The following is an 18563-nucleotide window of genomic DNA, read 5'->3' on the forward strand; positions in this document are numbered from 1 at the left end:
TTTTACGATTAAACAAAAAAGAACAAAAAAAAAAATATATATTTTTTTTTTCATCCAGTGGACGAGAACATGTGCTTGTTTTATGAGAAGAAAAGTAACAGATTCAATCATTTACTTTCTTCGTCTTCGAATGATCCAATTTGTAAGTGCCTTCATTTTGTAAAACGGAGAAGATGTAATGAATATCTTCATCCACCTTTCCATCGGATGGTATTGTATTCCGAGAATTCTTCAATATATTTCTTAACGACTGTGATTTTTCGTTTACGTCTATACAGTCTTGTAGGCATTCAATTTTGGACATTAATTCTCGCTCAAGTTTTTTTCTTTTATTTAATTCTTCCTTATAGAAGTAATAATTTTTCACTCTCATTTTTTCTGCAGTATCGCCTGTCTTAGTTTCATTATCGATTTCTTCTGTTTCTAGTTTTATTTCATCCTTCAGTTTATTTATATAGAAGACAAGACTTTTTTCAAATCGTATGAATTTTTTGTTATAAAGTTGATACAATTTTGTAAAACTTTGCATATCCAGTGATTTTAAGGTTTTCATAGCTATGTACAATTCGAATAGGGAGATGAGCATGTCGAATGAGCTTTCATTAAACATTTCTGAAGAAAAAATATCGATGGAGTGGTTGAAAATGTTTTCAAATTTGTACGACGAATGGTCCTTTTGGTTCATGTGCTTGGATATGTCCGGGTTATCCATTTTGATCGATTTTTTTTTTAATTTTTCTTGAGCCTTTTTTTTTTTTCTCTCTTTTTTTTTAAGATAACTTAGAACGCCCATTTTTGCTTGCTCCTCACTGCTTTTCCTGGTTTCATTTTTTCCCTTTGAGGATGTATCTTTATCAGATGGCGCATCATCCGAATAGTTCTCATTCATGGCTTGGTTATTTCTGTCCTGTCCGTGTTTTCTATTTTTTAGGCTTCCCATATGGTTATACGATCCATAGCTGCGACTAATTTTTATTTCTGTGTTCTCAAAGCTGTGTTTCTTTTCCAGCGCTTCGATGGGCGCACTGTTTACAGATTGTTCTCCGTGGATATTCGGAGAAACTGTGACTTTTCTTCTTTCCTGATTGATTAATTCGCATTTATAAAATAGAGGAAAGAAGACGTATTGGTCTATATTCATTTTTAACTGATCCATGTTGTGTGGAAGGACAACATTAGTTTTATTAATTTTTTTAATCCATGATATGTAGACAAAAGCAAACCTCATGGAAAAGTCGAACCAATTTTCGTAAATCGAACCTATCTTAGATGCGCACAAGAACTTGTCGATAATTTCCATTATGGCTGATACAAAATATTTAATATTTTTTTTCCTTCGTTTATCTCTTGCATATTTTGGAAAGAAGGAAATGAATTTGTTCTTGTTATTTTTAGCATTATCCCCATTTAAGTCTAGGCAAAATTTGTTTTCAAAAGGCATTTGAAATAGCAGATCTTCATTTTGTTCATCATACCATATGAGCGCAACGTTGTGAATATTTACGGGTAGGCGATTTTTCTTGATGCAGAAGGTTTCCTTTTTCTTCATTTTCACTTGCTCATTATTATTTACACTATGTGCTTTGGATATATCTTCCTTCAAATTGATGTTATACCTTTTTATGATATTCTCTATGGGTTCAAATTTTATATTTTCCTTAGACATTCTGTTGGTTTTACTTGGACCATCATAATTTGCATTCTCTTTAGATATATTTCTCTTTTGATTTTTATTTAAGAAAAATTTCACTTTATTCATAAGTCTGTAGTACAGTTTATAGTTATTATCCTTAATGTTATTTTCTCCATACATGTCTGTTTTTATATTTATAAAATTTTCCGTATGGATGGTATGTCTGGAGAGCATAATTTCTCGGATGACCTTGTGGAGCATGTAGAGGTGGTAAAAGAGGATAATAAAAATTGGGATAAAGAAAAAGTTGTCATAATTCCAGTAGAAGCTTCCCCAAATTGTTAAGGCAACGAAAATGTTTAAGACATTGCCAATGCGCAAAGATATGTTGAGAATGTTGAAGGATCTTCCATCAAATGGGGTGGAATAAATCTCCAGAATGGAGAACGGTGTTAATATTACTGTGATTAGGATGACATAATAAAAATCGTAGTGTATACTGAATGTTACTATTAATGCCAAAATGATATTTTTCAGTATAAATATAAATTCGAAGATTTCCATGCCTCCTTTATACCCTGCTAATAAATTAGACAGTAGAATATCAAAAAATTTATACTTATTGCGCTTCCAATATATAATTATCAATAGCGTGAAAATGCCAACATAGACAAATAAGGCCAGGATAAATACCAAAATTCCTGTAAAGAAGGAATTATCAGAGAGGGTGCACTTTTGCGTGGTCAAATAGGATAAGTATAGTTCTGATTCTTGGGTCTTGTATCTTATCGGTTTGCAGAATGCCAGTTGAATCCCTTCCATAAGTATGTAGGGTGATGATAACACCATCAGGAGAATGTAACAGGGGAAAGTGTCGTGTAAAAATGTGAGGAGTCTCCTTGTTAACTTTTCGTTTCTTTTATGCATAAATCGCCAGGGTCCAAAAATCTTTTTATTATAAATATACTCAACCGTTTCGTTTAGAAAAATGTCGTACATTTTGTCGTCATTTTTTAAATATTTCAATTCGTACTTTGTTTCTTCGTCATTCTGATTGTCTCCATATGCATTTTGGAGGATATTGTCTTCACAAAACACTTGGACATTTTTTCTGTTCGTCAGATTAGGAACATATGGAGCGTTTCTACCAATCGGGGTGAATTGGTCATTTGGTTTCAGCACGTTTTCCTTATCACTTATTCCATTTTTTTCCAAGTCTTGAGATAATGAGGAATTGTTACAGGAATCTTGATCGTCTTCCTTCTTTTTATTACACACATAAATTTTAGACTTCTTCCCCTTTTTCGGAAATTCTTTTCCGTCTGGGTTATTCGTTAGGAAGTCCAAATGGTATTTCACCTTCAGCTGAGGAATTGTGGACAAAATGTACTCAAAATTTTGTATCTTCTTTTTGCAGATGAATTTGTACAGGTGAAGGATAAAAAACATGATGAGCGTTATAGAAAGGGCATCGAAGAGGGGCGTAAAGATATTGACGTACTTCTGGATGTACCAGATTTCGTTGTAGTGCACACTTGTATTATACAAGTTGAAAAAGCAGCCAACCCTCAAGTAATAGGAGAACATTTTCAAATGGAAGAGAAACACGCTTTTGTATATGTGCCAATATTTGGTAATAAATAAATTGGCTGTGGGTGAAAAGAATCCATATGCCACAAGGGTAAAGGAGCCATTAAACCAAATTTTCATGAGAATACCACTTATGTACAATTTGTTGAAACAACTATTATAGTTGAGTGAAACGATAAGAATAATAATTACATAATAAATCATTTTTAATAATATGATAAGTAATATTTCGTTGAAAAAATTTTTACATCTGTGGCACTTGGACTTGAAGTAACTCATGTCGTAGCCCTTTTGGCAATTATTGCATTGATATCCTGTGGATCCTTCCTGGCACATGTTGGATATTGTTCCTAGACATCTATCAGGTATTGTACAAGCATGAATGTCTGGCAATCTTTCAAATTTGTTATTTTTTATTCTCAATTCGTTTGCTTCTTCTACATATTTATTGAACATTTCTTCGAAGGAATATTTCATTTCGTTACTTTGTTGAAGGGGGGAAATTGGTTTGGGTTCTGGTTTAACTAGTAGGATAGTCGGCACAATTTCCTTGAAGTAGGTAGAAATGGCATTCATATGATTGTTTGAGATCACATCGTTTGAAATTTTTACAGCTTTTCCATTGTTCTGGTTGTAGTTCAAAGAGGAGGTTCCATTTTTCCGGTGCAATAGAAAATTAGGAGCTTCTCCCGTTCTAACAGGGCTTGTTTCATTCTTATTCTCCTTCTTTTTTTTTAAGGCTTCTATGAAGTCCATATTTAGATACAGTTTTGGGCTCTTCTTGAAGAAGAAATAATTCCTGCTCTCCACATTTTTTGAAATAAACAAAAGTAAGTTGTAATAAGGGTACGAATATTTTAACTCATCATTATCCTGTAGAGGGTCCCAATCACTGATTGGGTGTTTTTCCTTATAGACTGCATAATTTCCGTATAGTGGATATGGATTTTCATGGTCTAAAATGTTTATATTATTATATTCCCTGTTTTTCAACAGATGAATAAAGAGGTTAATATTGAAGCCTCTGTTACATAGGGCTCCTGTGGGGCACGGTTTGCAACTTTTGGTGCCTTTGCCACTTTTGGGGGTGCTAGTAGTGTATACCCAGCCATTTTTATCTTCTGTGGTAACCAAGTAATAATTGTTTTTACAGAAACATTGGTTTTCGTATGAGGAACCTACAAACGTTGTGGAGAAGTGTGGACAGACACCAGAGCAGCTGTTATCATATTCGCTTTCCTTGAATGTGTTTGGAGGGCATGGGATACATTCTACTTGTTTATCTTTTGATGTTCTTAAAAATTTTCCATGAATACATATGCAGTTTTTTATTGAGCTTCTCTGCATTATTCCTTTAGGAATGACTAAATCATTGGGGCATTTTTTTGGCAGTGTATGAAATTGTCCTTGGAAATGTCTATTGTTGAATGTGATATCGGATTCGATTCCTCCTTCGCAGTAATGATTATCGAGAGAGCATGGCTTACATACAGCTATCTCACGCTTTAAGGTTTGATTGGTTCCTTCATTAACTTCTATTCTGTTTAGATTATTCAAGCTGATTTTCACAATTTCCGTCGTGTAATATACATCAGTTTGTTTCTTTTTTGGGACAATAAAATATTGATCAATAATATTTTTGTAGTTAATTTTTTCCGAATTGATAAAATTTTGCAACGTATCAAAGGTGAAATAATTTCCTGGAGTACAGGAACAATGATTAATACTGGTGGATCCTATATTTACTGTTGAAAAGGTTAGAGGGCAATTTTCGCACTTAATATTTCCTACGTTATTTTTAAAGGTCCCTCTATCGCATACTGCACATCTAAGCGTCGCAATTCCGACATAGGAGTACCCTTCTATGCATAGGCATTTATCCACATGCTTGGCTAGGGTAACTACTGTTTTTGAGTTATCTGGACAAGATATCAAGTAAGGGGTGTAATTGCCTGGACAGAATTTCCCCATAAAGCATCCAGCCACTTGATATTTCTTATACAGTAAAAATTTTTTATCTCTATCGATAGAACATGTAAAAATGATGTTGTTTTTATTTCTTAATATAAAGTCTGTATAAGCTAAAGGAGTTTTTGACACAACCGCATTTTCGATATTTTCATCCCAAAAATTGTCGACATCGGAGGAAGTATAATCATATATACTTTCGAAAGAATATTGCTTACATTTAAAATATCCAAGAATTATTTTCTGATTGTTTTTTAAAAATATTTGTGTGTATTCTACCTTTTTCCTTGAGAATTCTACCCCTGTGCAGTAGATATTCATTTTGCAGCTGTCTACGCAGGATTTTAAATTGGGTTTATACGACACAGTAAAGTTGGGGCTGCTTTTCAGGTGTAGATTCACATGACACGTAACCTTCAGCATTTTATCAGATTCCCACACGTAATTTTCTTCAATGTTTTTCAGCAGTACGGTATATATGTAAAACAGGGATGTTCTTTTCAGAAACCCCAGTTTTTTCAAGTGTTTCAGTTTGTACATGTTATTTTGTGCGTTGTTTTTTTCATCTGGAGGAAGCGGTGCTTGGTTATTTTGGTGTCCCTTCCTTTCTGGGTTGTTGTCCACATCGTTGAAAATTTGTTGAAAATTTTGTTCCCAAAATAAATCATACACATCTTGGTCGAAGCTTTTCACACTATCGTGGAAATAACTATAAATTCTGTTTTCAGAGTTAATGTCGAATTTATACCTCATGTATTCTATGGTTATGCCCTTGAACATGAGAAGGAAGTAGCCATCCTCTGGGAGGCAGTTCAGGATGGACGTGGATCCTTCTGCTAGTGTGTAGGTGTTCTGTGGACAGGGAAGACAGTATTGCTCTGACAACTTATGATTAAAGAAATTTTTAGGGCATAATTTACAACTGAGTTTCTTGTTAAATGCGCTTCTTCTTTCATTTATGGAACCATATCCTATTTTGCATTTGCAATCAAAAATGGAAGAGGCCATTGTCCCGCTCACAATGGAGTTGATGGGGCAGCCTTTCTGATATTTGGCAAACCCTTCACAATATTTGTTACTACAGGGTATACACCTTTCCTTTTTGGGATCCATAAAGTACCCACTTTCGCAAAATACGCACTTGCTCGGTTTGGGCATGTCTACTTCTATTGCAAGCGTTTCCCTTTCCGGCTCGTCCTCATTGTTACCTAGAACGAGTTCTCTGTTAATGTTAAGAGTTCCAAAGTTGGTGCGGTCAATTGCGCAGCCATTTGCGCGGTCATTTGCGCAGTCATCTGCGCGGTCAATTGCGCGACCAACCTTAGGGCCATTCTTATTAAAATAGGAATACTGCAATATTTTATCTTGTAGGAGCAGGTCCTCATCATAATTGTAAATATTGTTCACCAAACCGTAGTTGTGATTATTTGGTATTGCAAAAATATTCGTATCTAAATATTTCGGATCACACAGGGAGCAGTAGATAACTTGGTCTTTTACTTTACCAACAGAAGTGCAGTATGTACACGATTGATTATTCTCATTGTAGATAAAATTTTCCTTACATACACAGTCATCTGCAGATGTAACTCCTTCTGGGGACATTTTATTCTTGTGACATGGGATGAGTTGATTGTTTCCAGGGCAGTAGTAATTTTTTAGACATAAAACACATTTTCCATTATGTTCGTAATAGCCTTGAATACATTTGCAATTCATTTCGTTGTAACTCGTAGCTCCGTAGATAGTACTCCTTCTGTTAATGGGGCATCCCTTGATACATATAAAATTTCCAGCGGATTTTTTATAATAACCAGGCTTACACTGTTCACAGCTCGCAGTTTTTTCTGAATATTCATATCCAGCTGAACAAAGACAATCTGTTATTAACTTCGAGCCACTTTTTCGGGTAGAGGTGTTTTTAAAATGCTTCTTGCAGCTCTCACATTTTAATTCTACGCTATCCCAAAAGGTTCCAATAGGACAACTTTCACAAGTTTGATTTTTGTAGTTAAACTGTTTCCCTACGTCACAGTAGGAATATAAATCTTTATATAACTTCACTTGGTGTTGAAAATGCGTTTTAGCAAAAATTTTTAATTGGAAATATCCAAAGTGTTTTAATTTCCCAGTTATTATTCCTGTTTCACTTGATATTTCTAATTTTGTCAATGGGTCCACATTTGTGCATTGATCGTTAGAGTTTAGAAAGCAGAAGAAGATGAGTGAATCGCTGTATATATCTATTTCTGGTGCAACATTTAAATAATCATTTGAGTTATAATTTTTTGCAAAAGTGTATTCAAAGGAAATTCTAAAGTATTGGTCAAATGAATTGAAATGATAATGATAAATAATATTTTCTGCATTTATATGAGATGTAATTATTAGTAAGTTCTGATCTATTGCTATGACCTTACTGACTCCATTATGTCTGTATCCTTTCTCCAACCTTATCGCTTTGACTATTCTATATTTACTTTTGCTCAAATCGATAATTTTAATTTCGTTACTTCGTATTTGTGTTACGAATGCCACATTGGTTCTATGTAGGGTGTGTTCAGTTTTCTCTCCTTGATATATGGAAAAATGTAATGGGTTCTTTAAAGAGAACTTATGCTCTGTAGCGCTATACTGTTCTAATTGTATGATTTCTTTACTTTTCAAATTGTAGCTGAAAAAATTATTTTCTGTAGAATCCAATATGAAGAGTTTATCATCTTGTATGCTAATGAATAACGGATTTTGATATCCTTTCAGATCCAGGTGGTCCATTTTGTTTGTTAAATAATTGTTACTTTGCACCACAGTTATTAGATTTTTAATATTCCTTTCGATCGCTTCGTCGTAAACTGAATGGTTCACAGATTTAGTAGCATCTCTTTTTTTTCTGCCAACGGTACTGCGTCTAACTCGTCGGATGACATTTTTCTTTGCTCTTGCAGACATGCTGGAAGGTACTATCTGACGGTGAATTTCGTTTTCATTTCCGCTAGAACGATTTGTTTTCTTCTCACTTTTGAAAAAATCGAGAAAGCTGGACATGAAGTTTTTCTTCTTTGAAAATTTTTCTGGGCCAAGTAATCCATAGAAGTAGTTGGTCAATCCGTTTTTGCTTCCCATAGATAGCAGATAGCTGTACAAATCTTTCACATTTTTGACGAACGTATTTTCATCCTTATTTTCTACCAGTAGGTTTTTTTTTTTCGAAGCATCGACAATGGGATTGTCATCTAATTTTATCTGCTTCGTACGTTGTTCACTGTGGAAAACACTTTCTTCTGCCCTTCGGAGGCGAGAGATTTTTTCTTTTTCACTCCTCATATCCCTCCCTAACGTAGGAAAATGTAATAAATTTTGATGATCCTTCTCGGCATAGGAATCTCCGCTCCGTATACCCCTTTTTGTTAGCACCGTAGCATCACTTTTAGGTGCCTCTTTATTCGTTAGTAATGTAGTTTTGAAAATTTTCGCATCATCACTGTAAATATCACCATGGATGGCATCACGAACCAAATCTGTGTTGTAGAAATTTCGACCCTCCTTTGGGTAATAAACATTGATCTTTTTATCAGTCCTTCCTTGTTCAATGATGGGGGTGTTTCTTTTGTAGGTTCTTAAATCTTTGTCTTGAATACTTCTTTTCCGTTTACCTTTGTTGATAATATTAATAGCATTCCCTTGAGAGAAAATTTGAAAGCGCGCAATTCTTCTCAGATTTAAGTCGGTTACATAGATATAACGTTCATCAAAATCTACATCAACTGGGAATGGCAAATTGTGATCCGTTGAGAAGGAAAGTTTTGTAACAAGTGCGTAGAAGAATAGATGTGTCTTTGTCAAAATGATAGTTCCGTGTTCTTTGCTCTTACAAGATATTAACTGATGGTTTTGTATCCCTGTGAAAAATTCATCCAGCGGTTGACCTTTTCCGGAAAATGCTAATTTTTGCATATCAAGGGGGATTTTAAAACTGCCCTTTCTTTTTATAACATAGGCATCATAAGATTTATTATTCACACATACGTTTAGTATAATATTCATTTTTTTAAGATTAGAAGATATGAAATTTTCATCAAAGAATGATTCAAGTTTTACATAATAATTGTTAATGTTTAAAATACCTACATCGTTGTACGTGTCTTGTGTCTTATCCAGAATGCACAATTTGTAAGTATTCCGTTTCCTAACAATGACATTTTTAAAAATGATATAATTACTTTGTATAGTATATTTATTATTTTCTACGTGGTAGCCATTTTTATTTAGTCTGTAACAATTGTTATCAAATTCGACAATATATAGTGTGTATTCATGAGGGGGGATATTTTGTCCATGTATTTTTAACTCAAATTCGGTGTCTTTTAACTGTGCTAGGGTTTGATTTTTATAGAATCCCCTTTCGTTCAAATTTTCTATCCTTAAATAATTGTACTGGTGATATCCATCATACGTATTAGGCAGATGTTGTAGGAGTGTATTATTTCCTGTGATGTTTTCATCTACTTTACCAAAATATATTTTTAATGCCTTATATAGTAAATACACCGTAGGGTATTTTCTGACATAATAATTTCCTTCCGTGATAGGTATTGATTCCACATAATCTCCTTCATAGCAACATGCAACGATTGATAAATTATTTCTTAAAACTATGCTATCTAGAATGTAGTTAACTGTTGCCCCGCCTTTTCGTTTGTAGTACATAATTTCTTTATCGTCCAACTTTATGCCTTCATAAAACTTGGATAAAGAAATTTTCATTTTTTTCCTTATCGCTTTAGTTATATAGAGAAAAATGTGCTTTGCCCCTTGTGAACCGTCGTCGTCATTTTGGTCGTCTTCCCCTTGCATATACTTGTCCTCTCCGTAGCCTATAAACTTATCGCCTTCTTCATTATGCTTGTAGTTATTGTTCTGCTTGTCATCCATATCCCTTACACCTTTATGTTTGTCATCCTTAGCCTCACCACCCTTCTCCGCCTTATCCATCTCCTCTTTTTTCTTCTTCGCTTTTTTCTTTGCCTCTTTATCCATCTCCTCTTTTTTCTTCTTCATCTCTTCGTCCATAAGCCTGTTTATTTCATCATCATTTTCTTTATCATTTTCATCATCCTCATCGTCCGGGCCATTTTCCTCGTCTGTCTTATAACCCATGATATCACTACTAAATCCTGTGGGTAAGGCATCCCTTTGGCTGAAGAGTGCTTCTTCCATAAAGTAGTTGTAAAAAAACGTTTTCCTCGGTTTTCTTTTCGAGTATGATTTGAGTAGGTTCTCTATTTTTTCCCTATTTGCTCTTCTTGGTCTCAAATTCTGGCTGGACTCAGATGTAATTCCTCCTTGTTCAAGCATGTAATTATGAGTGGTAGGATTTGGCGCACGGGACAGTTCACTATATTCTACTTTTCTTAAGAGGTAGGTGTTCTTATACCCGTAGTAGTAGGAACTGTAGCATACAACGAAGTTTATTTCATTTTTGTAGTGCTTTTTAAAAATGTTTAATATTCTCAGTTTGAAATTAATGTAGTTGAGAGCGGTATTTTTAAAAATAGGGATTATGCTGTTACTTTGGTTTCTCCCAGTATTGCAAATATCTCTATTACTATCATTGTAGGAATTCATGGGGACGAATTTGATGGAATTTCCATTCAGTACATACATATTTATTGTCTGATCAATCTGTTCATTTTCATCAGTAAGTTCTTTCCTTAAGGTATGATTATGAACAAAGCCGATATGTGTGTAATTTTTCTGGTCTTTGCAATTTTCGTTATAATAATAAAAGCAATAGCATATTTTTATGTACTTTTCTAGAATATTGGTTATTTTGTAAATTTTAGAAATCCATGTGAAATTATCATTTATTTCTTTCACGATTTTTCTTGGTTTTCCATAGATCTCTATACTCTGCTCCCAGTGAAGGTGGTATTTCTTATTATTTATGTATATGATGTCATTATATAAGTTTGCACTTTTATCGTCTGTGCATGGTAAGTTTTCTGCAACGAACCAGATCCTGTCATTTACGTGGATCCACTCATTTAAGAAGGAAAAGGAAAAGTACCCATTCATATCAGTGTGAACTTCTAAAGGGCTGGGACTTGATAATTTAAAGAATGCAACCTTGTTTAAATAGTCATCGTGTTCACATTTTACCTTTGAGCACCAACATGCGATAATTCCTTGAGCGGGAAAATTAATAACTACATTATACGTTTGCTCATATTCTTCTACCTTTGCAGGAACTGTTAAAAAATAATCCCTCTCATTTATTTCTAGACATAATTTACTCAAGTCTTCCATTATATCAATTGGGAAAATTCGAATTGATCCATTTAGCACTTTGGATGTTTTTAATTTCAGGGTAAAGGGTTTCATAAAATGTATGATGGAATTCATATTTGGTTCTGTCAAGAGAGCTGTATGCACTTTAATTTTCATAGAATTTGCAAAATAGTAATAATCATTATCACAGTGTCCATCTACTAGTTCGTAGCAGGAGCACACTTGTAAATTGTTGGATCCATCATCGTTTCTATGTGCAGTCATGATGCTATAATTGTCGGCATCTAAAATTGTTAAGAGATCTTTCCACATGTGAATCGTAACTTGATCTCCTATTTCTTCCTTTCCATCAGGAGTTAATAGTTGTTGAACTGAGTCGGAATGGAAAATGTTTTCACTGTTCCCATGGTTATTTTTGCATACATCTGAATCTTCATAATGTTCATAAACAAAGCGAATTTTTACATTATATTTTGAGTTAATCTGTTTCAATTCCAAATTGAATGGAACACCAGAAACTATTTCGACAACTTTACTTTCATTAACAAGTCCATGGAAGGTAACGTTTCCAATGTTATAGTAATACTTGTCAGTGGGCCTCAGAAATGCACATATTTCATACGGTTTGTTCACTTCTGGAGGTACAAAATCTATGTTCAAATCGAAGGAAACATCTAAAATTTGCTGTAATGTTAAATCAATTTCTTGAATGCGAATAATTTTTCCTTTTGCTTTTTTATAAATTTGGTTATACTCATTTTTACACTCCTTTGTGTCATTTAATGTGAAATAAATTGTGTCTATTGTTGTTTCTGTGGTGTCAATGTGTGCTTTCAAATATGAAGAATAATACATTAGAGGATTCTCTTCTTCTTTTTCTTCTTCTTTTTCTTCTTCTTTTTCTTCACCTTTTTCTTCTTCCTTTTTTTCTCCTTTTTCTTCTTCTTTTTTCTTTTCTTTCTTTTCTTCTTTTTTCTTTTCTTTCTTTTCTTCTTTTTTCTTTTCTTTCTTTTCTTCTTTCTTTTCTTCTTTTACTTCTTCTTTCTTTTCTTCTTTCTTTTCTTCTTTTTTTTCTTCTTTTTTTTCTTCTTTTTCTTCATCCTTTATTTCTTTATTTTCTTCTTTCTTGGCAGTGCCATCCTCCTTAGGTATTTGTTCCATTTTTTTCAATTCCCTGAGATGTAAAAAATTTTTCATTTCAGAATTGAACACAGTTTGCATTTTTATAGATGCGTCACATGGTATTCCTGAAAGACAAACGTATTCTTTGTATGCGGTGAAGTCTGTAAGGAAAACCATAGCCTGTATTACACCTTGATCTAGTAATTGCTTGAACTCTGGGCTGAAAGTAAAATCCTTTACTGCCGTGAATTTGGTATTAAAATTTTGCAAATCTTGTTTTAATTTTTCTTTATCGTATAGTGTGTGATCAAATTTCAATTCCAGAGGCTTAAAGTGATTTTCACTGTCACATGCAACGTTCTCTGTTACTTTGCATACGCATAAATTATATTTTTTGGGGGATTCCAATTCTTTGTAGAGATTCAAAATGTCTTGTTCTTTATTTAACTGTGATTTTAAATGAAAATGTTTGATATCCAGACAATCATCTTCTACAAGGAAAAAATATCCCTCCGTGTTAAAATTCATAAAGACGGTACTGGGTGGCTTGTTTATTTGAACTATTGGCTTAATGAAATGGTCCAAAGAAGCAACTTCTGTTATCAAGAACTGTACATTTTCGAGAAGATTACAGTAATTTTTTCTATCTCCGTAACACCAACATAAGGAATATTTTTTATTTATCGGTTTCATATTTTTGCATGTCAACTTCTTTTCACTAGATACAATACAATCCTGAATATTACTAGAAATTTCATCTAGTATATTATCATATATATTTTTCAAGTTGCCTAACCTTCCGTAATTATCCCGTATAAAAGTGTAAAAATCACAGGTTGAATATTTGATTACTGTAATTTGTTCTTGGAGAATATTCTTAAAATAACCATCAAGCGTAATTTCTGTTTCGTCTGGAGCGGTAATTTGAAAAAGTTGTCGCGATGCACCAACGTAATGAAGTGTGCCAATATAATTTTCCTTAAAGGATTCGCCAATTTTCCTGGAGTAAATTATTTTATATGGTCCTGGATTAATTTTATCTATAATATGTTTTGAGATTGTAAGGTGAAGTTCAGAGTTTCTTATGCCCGATAATATCCCTGATGCAGTGCTTCTATTTGTTTTAATTTCTGTATACGATATCATGATTCTTTCTGTTTCTGTAATTTCAGCATATATAGTGTAGTGATACCATAGCAAAGTGAATTTTTCTTTGTGCAAACAGTTCGTGCCTCTATAACAGTAAAAATTAATTTCTTCATGAGGTCCATCAAAAAGGAGTAAACTCGTAAGTGTGTGATTTTGCATTGTTTCATATGCGCAGTTATGCAGATCTATAGATTTTTTAGGATCCCTGTTGTTATCATTTTTCTTACCTATTTTTGGTTCCCAGAATTTCTCTGTGTTCACAATGGGTTTGTGCAAACTGTAGATACTTCCGTCGTGTGTGTAGGTGAGAACCCCCTTACAGTAATGACATTCTTTTATAAAAAATATTTTATAATATTTTAAATGGTCATATTCTATATTTAATTCAATTTCTCTGGAATTGTTGTTTATGTCAATGTCAATTTTTTTATACAGATTCGTCTCGCCATTTTGGTAAGAATATATGTTCAGTGTTTTTTTGTCCCTGCACAGGTTTTCATATTCGATATTTCTTATTTCGAATTTTTCGTACGGACTAGTAATATAGGTAAAGAATAAATGTGATTTTATGGAAAAGGTAAATTTCTGATCTTTGTAATTTCCACAGATAACCAAGTCTTCATTTAGTATGTTACTGTTCATCTGACTGACGTTGTAGAATATAGTAAAGTCAACAGCGATTATGTTGGAAGCGTCGTTACTTAAGTTATCATTTTTTCGCGACTGAATTTCTATATCTGCGAATACGTACGTTCTACAGGAAGTTCCGACTTTTGCTACCCACTGGTTTGAAACGTTGTCCGACTCGAATTTCACAGTAAAGTTACAAGGGGAAAACAACTCACAGACATATTTTTTTTTCTCTGGCGGTATTATTTCATTGTCAATATAAATATTTGTGTACAAATCGTAGATACTTAAGCCATCCCTTTCGTTACAGTTTTTTGCAAGCGAGCACATGCATACGTAGTACCTGGGTTTATATAAATTGATTTCCTTTCCCACTTGGTACTCTGCTCTTGCATCTACAATAATATTATTGTGAAAGATTTCCTTAGGATAATTACCCCTAGAATGTATAAAAAAACCGTTACTCGAACTACATTCATCATCCTCTTTTATGGCGAATTTTAGAAGTCTCGTGTTTATGTCTCCATTATATAATGATACAATGGCGCTGACTTCTAAAGGATCTAGGTTATTAACCTTAAAGCCAAATAGCTGTTCAATTCTGACAGAACCGATGTCAATATAATTAATTTGCTTCACACATAGCCTCATAGTAAGAGCATTAAAATCTATGTTAAAATTTAATTCCTGATTCCTATATATAAACTCATTATCATAATTACTTTTCAAAATTCCATATTCATTCATGGCTATTTCTTCGTGGGAACATTCATATTTAACATATGGGCCAGAGTAGTTATTATATTTAATATTCTGCCACGGGTTGTTTTTAATTACAGAGTTAATGAGCGAATAGTATATGTTGTATTGAGGGTTGTCCACTAACTCTATGGATAGTAAGTCACGTAATTTTGTATTGTTCTTTATACACAAAATGTTTTCTTGAATTAAATGTTTTTCACTAATTATGTATAAATATCCGCCTTCTTCTTTTAGATAGGTTGTTATATCATTCTTTTCCATGGTCCTATTATTACAGGTGGTTCGGGACCATGAAAAAGTGGTGCTTTCTACATTATTCAGAATGTATTGGAATTTGTCCTTAGCGGTGTATGCTCTTATTACGCACTCTGAGCCTATAAAACATATAATGGGTATATATGTCTCTATAAAAAATAGGATACCCACCTTTTCGTATTTCATATCCTTCAGTATGCATATATGGCGATAGTATGCCTTTTCATTATTCGTAAAAAAGAAGGTATAATGATCTTCACTAAGCACGTGATTATGCTTGTAGATAGGAGTGCTTATATCTGCGCAGTCTGGTTTAAGTACCAACGTATTATCCATTATATCTGGTATATTATTAAAAAGGCTGATACCAATCGTTATGGGGCAGACTGGATTATCGAAAGTGCAGTAAAATGTATTATTAGCAATTGTCTTATCCGCCATGAAGGTACTAATTAGTAAAGTTAAATCATTCGTTTTGAAGCAGATGAAATAGGTGCTATCCTTTAATTCAGGAAAATTTGTTATATGCCCAATGTAGCCTACGCATTTTATTACTTGCACACTTTTCGTTAATGGTGTTTTTAAAACAGTTTCACATTTTTCATTTTCCGAAATGAAGAAGATATCTAAGAGGTTAAAATAATCTACGAATTTTTTGGTGTTATTATCGTCACAATTGGCTAGCTCTCCCACATTTATCTTCTCATAATTCTCTTGAACTATTTGTTGCTGTGGATCTTTTTTCTCAAGAGAGGATACAAGTGAGCTGGAAAAAAAGACGGCAAAAAAAAAAAAAAAGGACAATTGAAATGTATGTATTTGTTGTGGAAAGGTATGATGAAAGGAACCACAAGCGTTGAGAGACACTGTTGCATGGGTTGTATACATGTTTGTGTTACCACTTATAATTTCGATCCTTAATGAAGATTTCCTCATTCTGCTTTTGTACAAATAAAAACTTGCTTTTATCATTTTTTTTTATGAGTACTTTTCCATGATCATCATTCGGTGCATAACAATTTTGGTCTGTCTTGTCCTTAGAAATTAGGTAACGATCAGTAATTTCAAAGTCGGGCGCTGCTTTGCCATCATTTTCCAACTTCAAAATGGATATATATTCAGTTTCAAACTGTTCCGCATTAAGGACGGCCTTCTCACTCGGGTAAGTAAAATCAGAAATGCGTATATTAGCATTTATATTTTTTAAGAAAATTACCAACCATAGGGTGAAAAAGGAGAGGTTCAAAACTTGCCCCTTTTTTTCATATTTCATTTTCCCTTTAACATTTAATTCTTTGCATTTTTTTTTTGTTGCACTGGCGTGTGCATAAATCTACACAAGGGTATAGATAGATCGGTAGGTGTACACCTAGACATAGGTAATATATTTTTACAAACTGAAAATAAGATCACATCATAAGAACTTATGTTTTTTCTCATGGAAGGGATATGTTGCAGAAATACTTGTAAGTGGTTCCTTCTTTCTTCTTTTTTTTTTTTTTTTTTTTTTCTTTCTTTTTTTACTGCACATGTAAGATGACAAGGCGATGTTACGCCAGAAAAATTCTGTGTATAGAGATATTTCAAGGCAAAAAAAATACTGCCGTCCGAAAAGTTGTGCAAATTAAAGGTGTGCACATTTTCTGCGAAACGGGTGTCTTGAAAGGGATAAGCTGGGATGCATAAATGGCGAATAAATATACATGTGCATATGTGCATATATCTATACATGTGGACAGCCTTAAAAAATTAACAGAAAACATTTCATTATAAAAAAAAATTTTATTTCACTTTTTACGGCATTATTCAGAAAAAAATAAACCCATGGAACATTTTTTTTTTTTTCTGTTCTATCTACAGAAATTATTTCTGAGTTCTCGTTTTATGGGGGTAAAAATTGCGCGCGCTTAATACTGTTCTGTGAAGTGTTGTTCTGATTTTCCTTTCGTTCTATCATATTATCTTATATTTACCTATTTGTGCTTTTACACCTGTGAAGAGCCCTTTTGAGGTAATAAAAAATTTTTTACGCTTTCATAGGTCGCTGCTTTTGAGATCACTCAGGTGCATGCAAAGGGAAGACTCAACTTGTTGGACATTTTTTGCACTAATTCGCATTTGCCGATATGAATTTTTTCTATTTTTTTTTTTCTTTGATAAGTAAAAAAAAAAAAAAAATAAATAACATAATAAGACAAATCCTTTTTAAGCATATGTTCATTTTTCAATTCGAGTCTTTTACAGAGTATGCTTATGGTATCATCAAGCATAATTGAGGTTTCCACCATTCTGTGGGGGGTGCAATATTGTAACATAAAAATAGGAAAACGTATAAAACAGAAACTTAAAAATGTTGCTCACACGTTTATTACAGGTTCTTGGTAAAAGACTATTTCGAAATTGCAAACCCTTCTTACAACTGTTTTTTTTTAAATATTTTTAAGAAGAATGCTCATCCTTTCGGTTTTAAGTTAATTTATGCGTGTAGTAGGAATCTTCTTTTTTTGCGCTGTTTTTATTTTTTCACATTTTTTAAAAATCTCACACGTTTAAAAAATTACCTTATATATGTAAATTACGTTTCTTTTTTTTTTTTTTTTTTTTTTTTTTTCGTGGGACACATGAAGGATTTATATTCCTTTGATGTTGTGGCTAACTCTCGAATGTTGGAAATTTATTCTCATTTTTTGGAACGCAATATTTGGTTGTACAGCAAATGTAAAATGATAATATAATTTTGGTCGAATTGTGTACGTGTATACAAATAAACATTTAAGAATTTGTTCCTAAAAAAACAAATTGACACTATGCATTCCTGCCCACGTGATGCTTAAGTGGAGCATTTCCGTAAAATTCATTTTTTATAAATTGTAAAAGGCGCACGAAGCTGAAAAATGAGAACTGCCTACTTGCACAATTTTAAATTTTATGCAAAAAGGGAAACTATTTTTAAAGTACCCCCCACAATGAATAGCTCTGTAATGATTAATTTTCCTCTTTTTTCTTTCCCCTCTTTTTGCTGTTAATTTTTTCGTAATACAAGGACATATATATAACATGAATGACGTATCTTTCGAAGGGATAATGTGGAATTGCAGTTTAAGTCTTTACCCATATCTGTTGGGGGAAAAAACAGGAAAATTGGGGACAAATCAGGAGGGAAATC

General features: G+C 33.2%; 1 protein-coding gene across 1 annotated transcript; it reads right to left on the reverse strand.

The window, feature by feature from the left end:
- Positions 1–103: 103 nt before the first annotated feature.
- Positions 104–16670, reverse strand: PKNH_1245700 (cysteine repeat modular protein 4, putative; the record flags this gene model as incomplete). The annotated part of the gene is made up of 2 exons (XM_002260469.1): positions 104–16163; positions 16297–16670. 2 exons carry the CDS (start codon positions 16668–16670, stop codon positions 104–106), a joined length of 16434 nt encoding a protein of 5477 aa, XP_002260505.1.
- Between the last annotated feature and the right edge of the window lie 1893 nt (positions 16671–18563).

This window comes from Plasmodium knowlesi (genome assembly GCF_000006355.2).
Source record: "Plasmodium knowlesi strain H genome assembly, chromosome: 12".
Classification (NCBI taxonomy): Eukaryota; Apicomplexa; class Aconoidasida; order Haemosporida; family Plasmodiidae; genus Plasmodium; species Plasmodium knowlesi.